Here is a 16,658-nt window from a genome sequence, read left to right on the forward strand (position 1 = left end):
GGCACTTTCAGCAGTGGACAGGACCAGCATAGGCACTCTGACTGATCTGTGACTACACAGCTCCATATGCAGCAAGCTGCAATGCACTGTGTGTTATGACTCCTTTCCCTCATAGTGTTAAGGTTTTTAACAATTTGCTCTACAGCAGTTCTTCTGTAGGATCGGGGAAGATGAGCTAGCCTTTGCTCCCCACATCCATCATTGAGCCTTGGGCACCCATGCCCCTATTGCTGGTTCACCTGTTGTCCTTACATGGACAACATTTGGTAGGTACTAAACAGTCTGTGCCGGGAATACCCTCATAAGACCTGCCATTTTGGAGATGCAATGACATAGTCGTCTGCCATCACAATGTAGCCCTGGTCAAAGTGCCCATTTTTACTGCTCCCAACACATCACCTTCAAGAACAGATTGCTCCCTTGCTACCTAATATATCTCAACCTTTGACAGGCACCACTGTAGTGAGGTAATCAATGTTATTCACTTCACCTGTCAGTGGTTTACTGTTGTAGCTGATTGGTGCATAAACTTTACAATAAAAACTATAGTACAGATGGCTCATAAGGAAATTAGCCTCATCAAAACCTGATGTGTTATACAATAACTTAATTGCTATTGGAAAAAATTAATAAATAAAAGCAAACAGAAGAAGGATGGATGGCTTATTGCTTTTTATTTTACTATCATTTTATGGATATTAGATTAGATAAACTTTATTAATCCCAAGGGGATATTTAGATGCATATAGCAGCAGAAACATAAAAACAAAAATACAGACTCACAGGACAAATAATATATCAATCAATCAGTCAAAAAATAAATAAAGGTATATTGTGTAGAAATTACAACATTAACTTAAAAAGTATCAACATTTAGTTTAGGATGTTGGGAGGAAACATCAAATTGCCTTATAGCAGCAGGCACAAAAGACGCCCACAAGAGCTCAATGAAAGTGTGTTAGAATGAATCCCAAAATGGAATAGCACAGTGCTCAGTTATGGCTCTTGTTCTGAACCCAATACAGGATAAACATGTTGTTGTTGAACCAAATGTATTTGAAACTAATAATACAGGACAGATTAACAACACATGCACACTACATTCACTGAGGGCTTCCTTTGTCAGATACGGTGGGATCATCCAAGAAAGAAATTGTCCACTCTGAAAAAAGGCTCTGCAAAATGCACTGTTGGGTAATGAGACACGTGGAGCAAGAAATGTGCCTTACAGAGTATTTCTTTCACTTGGGAAAAAGTAAGGACTGTACCTCTGACACCAGACAGAGAGTTCATTGATTTGGGGTGTTGCATTTACGCCAATGTTATTAATGAATCGACCCAACATTTGAGTTGTATATGTTTGCAGAGGGGTTTAGAATTTAATTACTTGATCAACTACCATATACTTAGTACGACAAGCTAATTGTTCTTCTTAGTTCTCTTCATTTTCATTTGAATCAAATAACATTCAAATAAAGAAAACAGAGAAGTCATAAACAGGATTTACAAGTCCCACCTATCTTTCTTTGGAATGTATAACAGAAAAAGTAGGTGCTGCCGAGATAAACTTGAGGGTTTACAAGTGGATGGATGGAAGTGTTAAAAGGAAGCAAAGAAACTATATGAGTAAACATTTTAAAAATGTGTATGTTTCTGCTAAAATAAAAAAAAATATTTGTGCATTACTTGGGCCCAGCACAATATTTTTCCATTAATTATTATTTTTGCATGGTTTTCCAAGGTGACTTACCAAAACAAACTGTAATACCTACAATTTGACTGAACAGGAAGTTAACAAGCAAATAATTCTTATCATCACCAGCTTAACTGCCATTTTCTCTGTTTATCTAGATTACCCTCAAATCTTTTCACGCTTCTCTCCAAAATCCTGGAAATTCTGTTCATATCATCTGACACCACCTCCAACCACATCTTTGATGGTCTCAACCCCTTCATCTTGGTGCACATCTTCAACCTACCATCTTTGGCCTTTCTCACCACATGACCAAACCACTTTAGTCTGTTTCTCCTCAGTACAACACCTAGTGCCATCATCCCGAGCTTTTCTCTTAACTGGGAATGAGCAAAATGATTTGCACAAAATGGAATTCTTAAGATTTTCATTTCAGAAACAAATTCACTAAGCAAGTTGTGTTTCACATTTCTGCATCATTACACATGTATTTTCATCTAGTCTGCAGCCTTCTTCTCAATTTGCAAAGGCATGGGGAAATTCATCCTGGTGCAAAGCAAAGGAAGTGAGGTACAGCTACTGAACTACAGAGCTCTTACCTAACAGCTACTAAAATCCATTAGCCTGGATATGTGCAACCCCAATCCCAAAAAGTTGGGACACTGTGTAAAATGTAAATAAAACAATTTAAAAATAAAATGATTTGCAGATCTCATAAATCCCTATTTTATTTACAACAGAATATAGAAAACACATCAAATGTTTAAACTGAGAAAAGTTACCATTTTATGAGCAGAATAAGGTCACATCTCAAAAAAGTTGGGACAGGGCCAGATTTACCACTGTAGAGCATCCCCTCTTCTTTTAACAACAGTCTGTAAACGTCTGGGAACTGAGGAGAACAGTTGCTGGACTTTTTGAGACAGGCATGTTGACTCATTCTTGTCTGATATAGGATACTAGCTGCTCAGTTGGTGAAAGGTCTGGACTGCAGGCAAGCCAGTTCAGTACCCGGGCTCTCCTACTACAAAGCCATGCTGTTCTAATAGATGTAGTATGTGGTTTAGCATTGTCTTGCTGAGATATGCAAAGCCTTCCCTGAAAAAGGTGTTGTCTGGATGGAAGCATATGTTGCTCTAAAGCCTGTATATACCTTTCAGAATTGATGGTGCTTTTCCAGATGTGTTAGCTACCAATTTCATAGGCACTAATGCACCCCCATACCATCAGAGATACAGGCTTTTTTTTTTTTTAATTTTATTAATTTTATTGTAATCATTCATACAAATTGATCAATTTTTACAAAAAATAGGATTGAAAAACAAGTCGACCCCCACCCCTGAGAGAGAGAGAGCATGGCCAACGGGGTAAAACTTAAGGCTTGTAAACCTACCTAAATTGATGAGTTTAATAGGCCAATAGAGATGAATGGAGAGGAAAAAGAAATGCGGAGATAATTAACTGCTCGGTGCTTTAAGAGCTTATTCTAAACTTTTATTGATTATATCTTGCCAGGCTTTAAAAAAATTCTGTACAGATCCTCTAACTGAATATTTGATTTTTTCCAATTTCAAATAGTATAAAACATTGGTTTCCCACCGACTTAAAAGAGGAGCGTTAGGATTCTTCCAGTTTAGCAAAATAAGTCTGCGTGCCAAAAGTGTAGTGAATGCAATCACAATTTGTTTTGTCCTTCTCCAATTTAAACCCATCTGGAACAACACCAAACACAGCTGTTAATGGGTTAGGAGGGATTGTGACACCAAGGCTGTCTGAGAGCACTTAAAAATTTTGGTCCAAAATGATGTTAATTTGGTGCAGGCCCAAAACATGTGACCCAGTGAGGCTGGGACTTGATTGCAGCGTTTGCAGGTTGGATCTTGCCCTGGAAACATTTTTGGACAGTTTTAGGCAAAACAAATGTGCTCGATATATAATTTTGAGTTGAATAATTGCATGCTTTGCGCATATGGAGCTCGGGTGAATTCTCTGAATTGCTACTTTCCACTCCCATTCTGATATATTGATTAAGAGATCTTTTTCCCATTGTCCTCTTGGATCTTTGAAAGGGAGGGACTGTAAAATAATTTTTTATATTACAGAGATGGTGTCTAAGAGATACAGGCTTTTGAACTGAACACTGATAACAACCCAGATCATTCCTCTCCCTCACCCATGTTTTCCAAAAAGAATTTCAAATGTCGTTTAGTCTGACCACAGAATGGTTATCCACTTTGACTTAGTCCATTTTAAAGAAGATGGTGGCATTTCTGGATTGTGTTCAGATTGCAAGCATTAGTTAAATGTCTCTGTGCTCTGTGCAAATATATCTTATTAAATCAGATTTTTACCCACATGTGGTTCAGCAGACACATGGCCAGATTAAGCACACAATTTGACACAGAAAACTGCCATGCAAGCAACATAAAGATGGACTATGACAAAGAGAAAACCGTGTGCAGTCAGACTGTGAGATACTGTAATTGTGTGCTGTTTCTGTCTATTAAGTCAGCCAAGAATTGTATCCTTGTTTGGAGAGCATTGTTGCCTTGTTTGGAATTGCATGTTTGCCTGAGGGGGCCCTGGATGTGGAGAAACAGTATAAAGCCTTGGAACATTGCCAGACAAACCTTAAAAGCCAATGAACAAATGGGAGACGTTGCCACCAATTCCTGAGAATGCCTTTCACATCTGCATTGAAGATACCAACAGACTCCACTCCTCAGGCCCCCACTCCAGAACTGGATCTTGTTACTGGCTTCTTTCATCTTTGTGCTATCTGCAGTGTAAGTCAACATTAAACAAAGCTACATTACTTCTCCTATGTGATTTCGTACTGCTGAATCACTAGGGAAGGGTATCGTCTTTTATGTTATATATATAGACTTGGGTTAAGTAACACGCTGCAATCACAAAAGATCTCCTTCCCAGGGAGCAAGCGCTGCCTGCTGGACACACACATATAGCTTCTTCTTTGCACAATGTCACACACGTGCGCATGGGAGGCAGCTAAAGGGCTTGAATAAGGGCAGTTCCGAGGCATACCGGAATGTGGCAGAGTGCACTGACTCTTTTTCTCCCTTTCCTGTAGACCATTCACAGGAGATTCCACCTGGCTCTCTTGACATCACTTCCAGGACCGAGCCTATGGAAGGAGACCTTGCTGGCTCCGGCCCCTGTGATGTCACGTTCGGGCTCGAACCAATGGCTGAAGACCTTCATTAGCCTGACCCCTATGATCTCACTTCCTGTCTTCCCCTTTAAAAGCCTGCACCTTTTCCCAATTCCCTCAGTTCTGTTTTGGACTCGGTTTTGTGCACAGCAGTGCTGTATTTATTTACGCAACTTTGCAGCCAGGAAACCAATTATACGGGTGGCTGCCCCAAACCTTTTCATGACTCTGTGTCGAGTTTCTGACAACAAACATTGATTTCTGGAAGTGTTCCTGAGTTCATGCAGTGATTTCCATTACAGAATCAGGCCTGTTTTTAATGCAGTGCCTCTTAAAGTCCTAAAGATCATAATTATCCAGTACTGATTTTCAGCCTTGTCCCTTGCACACAGAGATTTATCCAGATTCTCAGAATGATTTGATGATATTATGTATTATAGATAAAGAGATATTCAAAGTCTTCACAACTCTACATTGAGGAACATTATTCTGAAATTGTTCCACAATTTGTAAGTGCAGTTTTTTGCAGATTGGTGAACCTCTGCCCATCTTTACTTCTGAGAGACTCTGTCTTTCTAAGATGCTCTTTTTATACTCAATCATGTTACTGACCTGTTGCCAATTAACCTAATTAGTTGCCAACTGTTCCTCCAGTTGTTTCTTTTAAGTACCACTTACTTTTTTAGCCTTTTTGAGACAAGTTTCTGCCATGAAATTCAAAATGAGCCAATATTTTTCATGAAATGAAAATGTTTTCTATGTTCTATTGTGAATAAAATATGAGTTTATAAGATCTGCAAATCAATGCATCATGTTTATAGTTACATTTTACACACTGTCCCAACTTTTTTGGAATTGGGGTTATAGCTACCGGTGAGTATCCGGAAGGATCCTGGCTGGGATTAGTTTACGGAGTTGGGGAAACTGAGCCCAGATGACGGTACCTCTTACTGCAAATGACTGATGTAAGACAGAACTAGCAGAATGAATTTTCAGGCAGGCAGTGCGCAATGCATATGAGCTCGCGTGGAGCTGACTGGAAGAAGTGTCCGTAGTGGCAGCAGCATTTGAATAACCATTACAAAGAAATATTACTTGCTTTCCACCCCAAACAACTTTAAAATTCCAAAAGAAATTCATTGCAGTGAGTTTTACATTTCACAACAGTGAAATCGCTTGCAAAATTAATTTTAGGAGCAATTTCAGAAAACTGTCTGTGAAAGGAAACTCTGCTGTTTTGTTCATCACTACTTTTGGTAACACTTTAGTTTAGATACTGCAAAAATGTATCTATTACTCATTTACTTTTATATAAAAAGACCTTAAGATACACTTTTTGGGTCTTCATAACACTTACAAAGCATCAGTGAAGTGTTTATTCATCTCTGCAATGTGGCCTACTAATAAAACTGTCTGAGTTGGCTTAAGTGTGAATCCTTCATATTAACAACTAATTTTACCATCACGTTAACATGTCTCACTGCACAGATATAACCTATCTACTGATGTTTTATAAGTGTTATGAAAGGTTTTCATAAGGTCTTGCTACATAAGAGTAAATGAGTAACAGATGCATTTTTGCAGTACCTAAACTTAAGTGTTGCCCTAACTTTTAACTCGCCATTAATCACCCTCACACTCCATGACACTCCACGCATCATTCTTATTTCTGCTTTGACTCATGTTTTGCTTTCATCTGTAATGTCACCCTACCCTACAATATACTATTCCTCATAGAAATTTCATAAATCTTTCCATTTAGCGCCAGAGATGCAATTTAGAAGTCAGAATCAGGGATAGTTCCTGCAATTTAAATTAACAATAGAAAACAAAATTCAAAGTAGAGCAAAAGATACATAGTTCTGAACTGGGACACCAGTCTAATGTAAGGATATATATTTTGTTTCTCTGAATTCCATTGAACATATCACATTAACAAAAAAAATAATAAAGAAAATGTTCTGTAACTTACCTGTGTGGTTCCCTTGAGACTGGAATGACTTTTATGCATTCTCTTTTCAAGAAGACCCCTTCAATCCAAGATTTTCTGGACTAAAATCATTAAATAATAAAAAAAGAGGATTACTTTGCATTGAACCCCACCAAATTATTACAAGAGATTTGATTGACATGCCATTTTTTTCACATTTTGTACAATTATGTTGATGTCTCAGGCTGATCCAATTTATTGGATCCATGTTTGTATTCACTGAAATTATTATTCATACAGTATCGCTATTTTTTTGTGTTTGATTCATTTCTTCACATTTGTGCTGACATTAGCACGATGCCATTTTGTCTGAGACTGTTTGTATGGCTACCATTTTGTGGTATTGTCCCTATATTGATGTGTTTTTTCTATGCACATTATGAATCTGAGATGCAGATTGAATTTTTTTACATATTTAATACTTTGTTTTAATTTTGATGATGAGATTTTTATTGTTTTTATTGTTTTATTTAGTTTGTTAATTTGTTTATGTTTTTGAATTAAAATCTTGTTTCTCGTTTCTTGTGAAAAATACAAAGTGATAGAAACTGTGGCCAGATTGATGCTAGCAATATTCACCTATTGCTATGACATGAATACTGGAGGTCAAGATGTGTGACATCACTGACCCAACAAAATTTAAACTGGTGGCACATAATCAACAGTGTCCAAGCTTTTTGATTCAGTATGAATTACTATGAAGGTAGTTAGCATTTCAAGAACTGTAGAGAATTAGAACTTGTATTTGGAGTTTTTGGCTTTGTTAGTTTTAGTTGCATGTTGACTTCTGGATTTCGAATACTGCCAATTTACTTAGCAACATTTATTTTTCATCTTCTAGCCTTGCTTCCTCACTCTTGTGACCTGCTGCTTGTGGCTGTAGTTGTACAATACAAATGCCACGTGACCCATGACATATGAAAGGACCACTTGCTTAAAACATCTAAACATTCAAATTAAAGTGAAGATTTCTAAAACAATCACAGGAATATTTGAAAAGAAATGTTCAAGGCATTTAATCTTTGTTACACCTGATTTTCAGTAGCACAAGGAAAGGAAAAAAAAACAAGAGGAATCAACAGAAAACAGGTCAGAAATCTCAAAACAAAAGGTTACGAAACTTGCTAGTAAATTTCCCTTAAGTAGACAAAGACAGTTTTATTTTGTACTAGTATTTCTTGAATTCCACTAAAAGATAGTCTGCAAGCTGTGTGCCATCATTTTATAATGGAAAGAGCCTGACATTACATGGCACAAGTTACAAGGTGGAATTGAGCGTTCTTTTTTCTAAACAATGTGGCAACCATGCAAAACAATGATTCAAACATCAAGATAAAAACGATAATATGAAGGAGACCAATACAGACACAAAGGAAACCGTAAAACATGAAAAGCACAAAAGCTGAAATCATAATCCAGCTTTCTTGTTTGAGTGTTTTGTTTTCAAAGAATCCATGTGTGCTGACTCAGCAATGTCTGACTGTCCCCATTCTAATTTACTTTAGCTATACAGCATTTCTACTGCTTGTAAGAGTTATTTAGGACCTAACAGAGGTAGACTGGCATCCTGTGTTTAGTTGATTCTAATCTAGCATCCACTAGTGCTAAGGTAGGCACCAGCTTCTGGCGACGCCTGAACTGCAAAAGTGGTTCAGAAAATAAAAGTATGAAAATAGTCCCAGGCATTAAGCCAATAAAGCTATTTCCATGTAATTATAAGCATGTAGAATTTACATTGTCATTTTAAGGCCGTGAAATGCATACGTAAAGCATAACAATGGAAAACTATTAAAGCAACAGCAATTGGCACGTTTGTATTAACTGTAAAAATAAATAAAATTCCAAGACATTCGTTACTCATCTCTGACTTTAATGCAATATATTATGGCACCAGCTTTCAAATGATCACTTAATAAATGCAAAAACCATACACAGTAACATGTTTATATTTATCACTTCTAAAGGTCTGAAAGATCATATCCAAGGAGAACGCATCACATTTCAAAGCAAACTAACCAAGAGAATAATAAGAGTAAGACCAAATCAGAGTACAGTTAAAAGAAGGAAAAAGTAATTGTAAAGACCATATTTTATCACTTTACTTTAAAACCTACGACTCAAATACTGTATATTAAGAGAAAATCTGGGTTCAATGAAACAGAAGCTGGAATGAAAACCTGTCTAATACTTACAAATATCTTAGATATTTGGGTCTAAACATATCTGGAGATGAACATACGAAAGACACTGAAGTAAAATTCTGTATATTTGATTTATTCTTTTACAGTATGTTATCCAAATTGACTCACAAGATCACTATGCAGTGTTTGTACACATTTGTGATTTATAGTCCAATGCTTTAGCTGCTAAACTATGGGGAATATCCAAATACTTGTTTAATTCTTAGAATTGACTCAATCAACTTCCTCAATCAAGTCAATGCCATAAATGATAGTTAGGCAGGTAGGACTGTTAAACATTTCGGGGTATGAGGACAGGGGATGCCAACAGACTTAACAGTAGCTTGGACTGTTTCCAGTCAGTTCCAGAGAAGAGTTATGTTGGTAAAGCTGATTGATGTCATACACAGAATCTTACACCCAATATATGATAACAGTCGATCTCCAGAGTACCTTCAACACAAGGTTCTATCATAGTGTTCGCTATTGAAGTCATTTTTTCATCAGCTACTATTAGATGTTCATTTTAAATAGATTATGAATATATTTATTCACTTTTATCTCCTACATGGGAGAAAAAGCCAAAATAAATCTGTGACAAAGTAATCCAATCCAGACATGCGCCAATGACAAAAAAAGTAATATAGTGTACCACCAATCTAAAACTTATATTTATTGAATGCAACACAATTCAATTGTTAGGAAGTCAATTTTTTTTCTTTGCTCAGGGTTTTCTGGGTTTGAATCATTATCAGCTTTTTACATGTGACGTAAGCATCTTTCCATTTTGTTTGTCTTTTCTTACCACAGACAAAGCTGTTTGGTACATTGATTTGCACCACCATATCATTTATAACAATGAACCTTGGTTTGCAATCTGTGACATCATCATGCTGCCGCTAAAAAAGTATAGCTGCGTTTATAGTGTAACATTCAAACTTTAATTCAGAAATGCAAACAGCGATTGTTACGATCATTAGATGATATGTGAGAATGGACTGATTTGAGCATTCAAAGAGCACTTCACATGGCCCAAGATAGGAAGGTAATATGGACAAAGAAGGAGTCTCTCACTATTGGGCCCAACAATCCCAAGGTAATTATCAATTGCATTGATGTTAGTAAGAAGGAATTTCAATTTGACAACATTTTGACTTTTGGTTTTTGCTTAAACATTTCTCCAGGTTTAGATCCTTACTAGTCTATTGTCTGATTCTTTTCGCTAGTTTGGAGCACCATTCATCTGTACGGTATAAAAACAAGATGAGATTCTGCAACAGACACATACAGGGTAAAATCAATAAATATCTGTGTGAGGGATTCCCAGGATTTTACAGTACATTTACTGTCTACTCTCTTTAATCAGAACATAACTGAGAATTTCACTGTTTTGTTCTCCTGGTGAATCAGATTGTGACAACTAGTGTAATAGCGGTACTGTGCAAAAGGTGGAAGTTGAGTGAGAGAGAGAGCTCAGGTGAAAAGGGAGCTGCTTCTGAGGACATTTGTAACCCAGCTTTCACAGGCTCATGGCTGGCCACCAGCAGTTACAACAATGCAAATATTTGAACTGAGACAGATCATGGTTTGATTTCATGACAAAACATTTGGTGTAGTCGGCAGCATTTGCACTGTGAATGGGTGGAGTGTAGTGGCGGCGCAGCACAAAAGGTGGGGGGGTAAACGAGAATGATGTCAGCAGTAAGCACTTTGCTTGATGTGCTTGGAGGCAGTCCTTGTGTGTTCAAGTGTGGGAAAACTCCTATTGCTCACAGAGTAGAAAAGGGAGTTGCTTCTGAGGGTCTTTGTAATGCGAGTGCAGCGGGTTTGTGACTGGAAGTTACCACAGTGCAAAATTCAAAACTGAAACAGATGCTGGTGTCAAAATAACTAGTCTTGGTTAAGACATGAAACCAAGGACAAGTTCTCTTAAAAAAAAGCTGTGCAAACACTACCGTTTTATTGCTACACTCTTATTTACAATGGTTGTTTAAATGAATGCTAACTTTGTGCACTGCTTTTCCAACCTCTGGAAAAGAAAAACTAGAAGCTAATCTTTTTATAGCTTCTTGTAGACATAATCATAATAGTTGGCCTTGTGACAATTGTACTAGCATATTTTCCATAACTCAAGACATACTTAATGGAACAAAGCCTTCATCTTCCATTACCTGAGAGATTCACCTTGAATAGTGTTGCTTTCCATAGGGACTCCCCTTTACCCTTTAGCCTATAGTCCTTTGCTAGCCCTCATATCTTATAAATATAGCATTACTGTGTCTGTTTACTGATTAGATGGAAGGCCACTGTAAACAAATAGCTGTTAAAAGTGGAGTTGTGGGGCTATTTGGGGACTCTCTTCCCTCCTAAATTGAAATTTCATACCACAGTGAAAGAGTTTCCATTTTTTTTTCAGGAAATATTCAGAATGAGACATGAAGTAAAAAAAAACATAATTCTTTATCGTTTTCAAAAGTCATATCAAATCATGTTCAGCCAGATTGTAGGTCTTCCTTCTACTACAAAAAAAGTTGTGGTGTTACTGATGTCTAAAAGAACCTGTTTTTTATTCAAGGGGTTAACCCAGCCACAGGGGATGTACAAACCAGTGTGTTTCTTCGTGCCGGTCCCAAGCCCGGATAAATGGGGAGGGTTACGTCAGGAAGGGCATCCGGTGTAAAATTTTGCCAAATCAATATGCGGACAACAATACAAATTTCCATTCACAAAGTGTTGGACTTGTTTTGCTTGTTTAGTTTTGTCATCAAGACAATTTGAAAATTGATATTTAATGCAAGAAATCTTTAAGTTCTGAAAATCTAAGCTTTCATTTTGTTTTGCTTGCACCTTTTAGTCTTTTGAATGTTACATGCTATTTTGTTGTTTTGCCATAAGAAGTTTTCATTACCATTGGAAGTCTGTATATGTTAAATAAATCCAAATATTGTTGAATTTACTCAAGTATGTTTTCTGCACTAAAAATGTTAAATTGTGAGGAAATGCATAATCTGACTGTATGGGACTTCTCTACCACACAGCAACAACAATTTTGTATGGATGCTAATAAGGTTAAGCTGTACCAGTAAACATATAACTGTAATGGAAACTTATTGTATACACTCATCATTCCTCACTTTAATAATGACACAATGAGTTTACTGTAGATAGATAGATAGATAGATAGATAGATAGATAGATAGATAGATAGATAGATAGATAGATAGATAGATAGATAGATAGATAGATAGATAGATACTTTATTAATCCCAAGGGGAAATTTACATACTCCAGCAGCAGAATACTGATACAAAAAACAATATTAAATTAAAGATTGATAACAATGCAGGAAAAAACAGACAATAACTTTTTATAATGTTAACGTTTACCCCGCCGGGTGGAATTGAAGAGTCGCATAGATTGGGGGAGGAATGATCTTCTCAGTCTGTCAGTGGAGCAGGACATTGACAGCAGTCTGTCGCTGAAGCTGCTCTTCTGTCTGGAGATGACACTGTTTAGTGGATGCAGTGGATTCTCCATAATTGATAGGAGCCTGCTGAGCGCCCATCGCTGTGCCACAGATGTATGCTTTGTTCTACTGTATTATAGTGACTTATTAGTCATGTTTTGGTATTGTGCATGGTCAGTTTTCAAAGTTGCCTAAAAACCTGCAATTCATTAGGTTATGTCTTGAAAAGTCGCCTGGTACCACTTGCACTAAAACTTTCTCGGGGTTTCATCTATACTTATTATTTTCACCAACATTCTCCAAGGTATCTAATCCATCCATTATCCAACCCGCTATATCCTAACTACAGGGTAATGGGGGTCTGCTGGAGCCAATCCCAGCCAACACAGGGCGCAAGGCAGGAAACAAACCCCAGGCAAGGCGCCAGCCCACTGCAGGGTAAATAATAGGTTTCCTATTCAACTCACTGTGTAAATGTTATTATTATGAATAATAATTATAATTTTAATGGAAAAGTCATTTTTTAAATTCACTCACTATAAATTAATATGGTATGTGTAAACTAATGAAATCTGAGCAAAGCAATGTTACTGATTAAATACATCTGCTGTAACTGCTCAGAGTGCTAAGAATTCTTTAGTGCCTACCTATATTTAATACTTCCTGACAAATACAGGGTGATTTTAATGTGTGGGACCCTGACTTATGATGTATCACTGTCTTAATAAGGAAGCAATCTAAATGAAATAAAAATCACAGTATTCCTGGGTTAATGTATGAACAAGTGAGGCATGACTTATTTGTGAATGAAGGTTATTTCCAGCAAGACGGGGCAAACTCTCACATGTCAGCTTGCAGCATGGTACAAATTGAATCGTTTTTTTGACAATTGGGTCATTTCAAAGGGACTATGGCCACCTCGTTCCCTGGACCTGTTACTTTCAGATTTCTTCCTTTGGAGAGCGCTGAAGGGAAAAGTGTACAAGAAAAAGCCTTGTACACTGGAACAATTACAGCAAAGCATTGAACAGGAAATTGCTGCCATCACCCCTACAATGGTTCCGGATATACCTTTGCCAATATGGAGTGCCGTGTCAATCTGCATTTGCAAGAAGAATGTGACCATTTCCAAAATAGAATGTGATTGGATCATTTACACATCTATCAAGGTATGCACTGTATTTATTTTGTTTCTAAAGCTTCATTATTACATGAGTAACACATCCTAACTCAGAGCCCTGCCCATTAGAATCTCCCTGTATTAACTGTGACATTGTCAAATGATGTTATTGATATATTCTTTAATGCACTGGTGAGATCACATCTAGAGTAATGTATATAATTCAGGAGACAGCACTTAATGAGATCAACAGTAAAAACTGTACAGAGAAGAAGAACAACAACCAAGCGCATCCTTGAACTAACAAGTGTGTCCTGTTCTGACAGAGCTAACTGCACCTGTTTCATTGGACAGACAGAAGGCCAGCCTCAGTCAGGCCCTGAGATAGACTGACACCCTGTCTGGCCCCCCATGACCACACAATGAATGAAACAGGTCTGAGAATATTATGTTGTATTATGACATGTGCGTTAAGTTATAAATAATTTTGATCTTGTAGAATATTCCTGTTAATTAGTGATTTATGATCTCATGAGCACTGATGAAAATTATCTCAAAGTCAAATATGAAAATAAAGAAGCACTTCACCTCACAAAGAATCAGAAAGAAATAACTGAGTTACAGAGTCAAGTAACTGAAGAGAGGCGATGATGGCATTAAAGAAAGTCTGGGTGAGACGAGTAAAGCTGCTATTATATAACCAAACAAGCTTGATGGTCTGAATTGACTTCTCTTAACTGTAAATTTCTCATGTATTTTCTAAACCTTTATTAAATTTTACCAAACATGCTTGATCTTGAGGTGCCAGGTAAAAATCTTAAAAACAGACGTTTCTTTGGTAAACAACTTATGGAGTATTGCACAAATATTTATTTTTTTACTTCCTTGGAGGAAGAGCTAATATTAGACATACTTTAAAGGGGTTTTAAATTAAAGTGTGGTATATTTTCAAATGACAATAATCACACAGTTCCTGTGTGTTTGTAAACCTTAGTAATATTTGAATTTTAACCTAGCTTAAAATATTTTCACTTTAGTTTATTAAGTGGACAGAGAATATTTTTAATTATTATTCCCCCTTGGCGAATACAACAATACACAACTTCTAATCCATTATAGTTACACCAATTATGTCTTATAAACAGCAAGAAATCCTTTCTGGTCAATTATGTTAATGGCAGATGAGCACCAAGTTTGAAGCAAAAACAAAAATTCTCCCCAAATTAGAGCTTCTGCTGACACAGATAGAGATGAAACACATGGATAAATATTTAAATATAACATATATATAAAAAGCAGAATAAATATACAAATAAATATATCATGTTAGAAATATAGAGCAGGTAAATATTTTCAATTTACAGGAAAATCTAAATATGTTGTTTGGCATGCTATGATGAAATGACAGTCAAAAAATTAGGCAAAATTTGAGAAGGCTGAGTTACTCCTGATTTGTTCCCAGTATCTTTCTGAATGGTTCTTGTTGCCAAAAAAAAAAAGCTAAAAACAGAGAGAACTTGCACCTACTCTGGAACAGTGCAATAATAAAGCTGTCATGGGAGAGAGATACTGGTAGGGGTTATGGCGGATGGCCAGGGAGAAACCCTGTTTGGAACAGTATCTTCCCTGAGAAGCTAGAGGGCAGCCCCTCTGGGTTGCTACAACACTACGGCTCTCTGCAGGGCATGCCAGGAGATATAGTTTGGAATAGCCCTATTGGGTTCCATGGGTACCACCAGGGGGTCCTGCAGGTACAGCTGAGTCTTTTATGGCACCACTTCCACCACACCCGGAAGTGCAGCCGGAAGAAGGTCGAGAAACACCTGGAGCACTTCCGTGTACACTATAAAAGGAGCCGCTTCACCACCAGTCAGGGAGCCAGAGTCGGGAGGTGGAAGAAAAATCTCACGAGGAGGAGAAGCAGAAAGGAGAGAGAAAGAGAGAGAGAAAGAAAAGGAAGAAGGACTGGATTATATTGTATTGTGTTGGGTACTTTCTGTACTGTAATGTGAAGTGGGGTGCAACAGACAACGTCTCCCCACTTGAATAAAGCGTGTGCCGTGTTGAACTTGTGTCTAAGCCTGTCTATGTCGTGGTTTGGGAAGCCATATACCCCCTGGTGGTTCACAGGGTCCATAAAGATGGCTTTTGATAGCTGAGAATGGCTCATGAGTCAGTCATTATTACAAGCAAAAATGTCAAACCGATCTCTGAAAATGTGTTCTCTGTGTAATGTGCCATTGATGAGGTACAAGTGCAGTCGTGGCTCCTTGCTCTTCAAAGATTTCTATCCTTACATGTAGTGAACAGACTGTTCTATCATAATTAGTAATTAATGATGCTAGACAAGTGAGGTGTACATAAAATTTAAACAAAGTGATATTTGAAATAATGAGACTCAAACAGGGGTGTTGCATTATAACCCACAGCAAATTTAACATAAAGCATTTTCTTATTGCATATTGTTTTATTAGAGTTCTACTAATGCTTGCTTTCAATAGGCTTTCTGCTTTGCGCAGGCCTATATCATGTTCATGTCATTCTTATTTTGGTAGTCCTAGTTTTCTTTAAGGTTAAAGCTTTCTATATTTGATGCTGAATTTCCTAATTTTTTTATTTATTATTGTTTTGTATTATTTTTATTACTGTGCTTTTCACAGATGAAAGCAGGTTCACCCTGAGCACATGTGACAGACGTGAAAGGGTCTGGAGAAGCCGTGGAGAACGTTATGCTGCCTGTAACATCGTTCAACATGACCTGTTTGGTGGTGGGTCAGTGATGGTCTGGGGAGGGATATTAATGAAGGGACGCACAGACCTCTGCAGGCTAGACAACAGCACCTTGACTGCCATTAGGTATCTGGATGAAATCCTTGGACCCATTGTTCCTCCTGGTGCATGACAATGCCTGGCTTCATGTGGCGAGAGTATGCAGGCAGTTCCTGAAGGATGAAGGAATTGATACCATTGACTGGCCCCTACACTCACCTCACCTAAATCCAATAAAACACCTCTGGGACATAATGTTTTAGTCTAT

The 16,658-nt window shown here is 37.4% G+C and overlaps 1 protein-coding gene across 5 annotated transcripts in view; it reads right to left on the minus strand.

The window, feature by feature from the left end:
- The window catches only part of LOC114652139 (transient receptor potential cation channel, subfamily M, member 6), a 158,347-nt gene that overhangs the window by 99,111 nt on the left and 42,578 nt on the right, over window positions 1-16,658 (minus strand). For all 5 annotated transcript variants that reach the window (XR_007935172.1, XM_051928453.1, XM_051928454.1 and 2 more), the window contains exon 2: window positions 6,838-6,917. Coding sequence is in view for 4 of the 5 variants with exons in the window: in XM_051928453.1 (XP_051784413.1) it covers window positions 6,838-6,917 (80 nt within the window). In the remaining variant the exon portion in view is untranslated. The remainder of the gene's footprint in view (window positions 1-6,837; window positions 6,918-16,658) is intronic.

This window comes from Erpetoichthys calabaricus, chromosome 5 (genome assembly GCF_900747795.2).
Source record: "Erpetoichthys calabaricus chromosome 5, fErpCal1.3, whole genome shotgun sequence".
Lineage (NCBI taxonomy): Eukaryota > Metazoa > Chordata > Cladistia > Polypteriformes > Polypteridae > Erpetoichthys > Erpetoichthys calabaricus.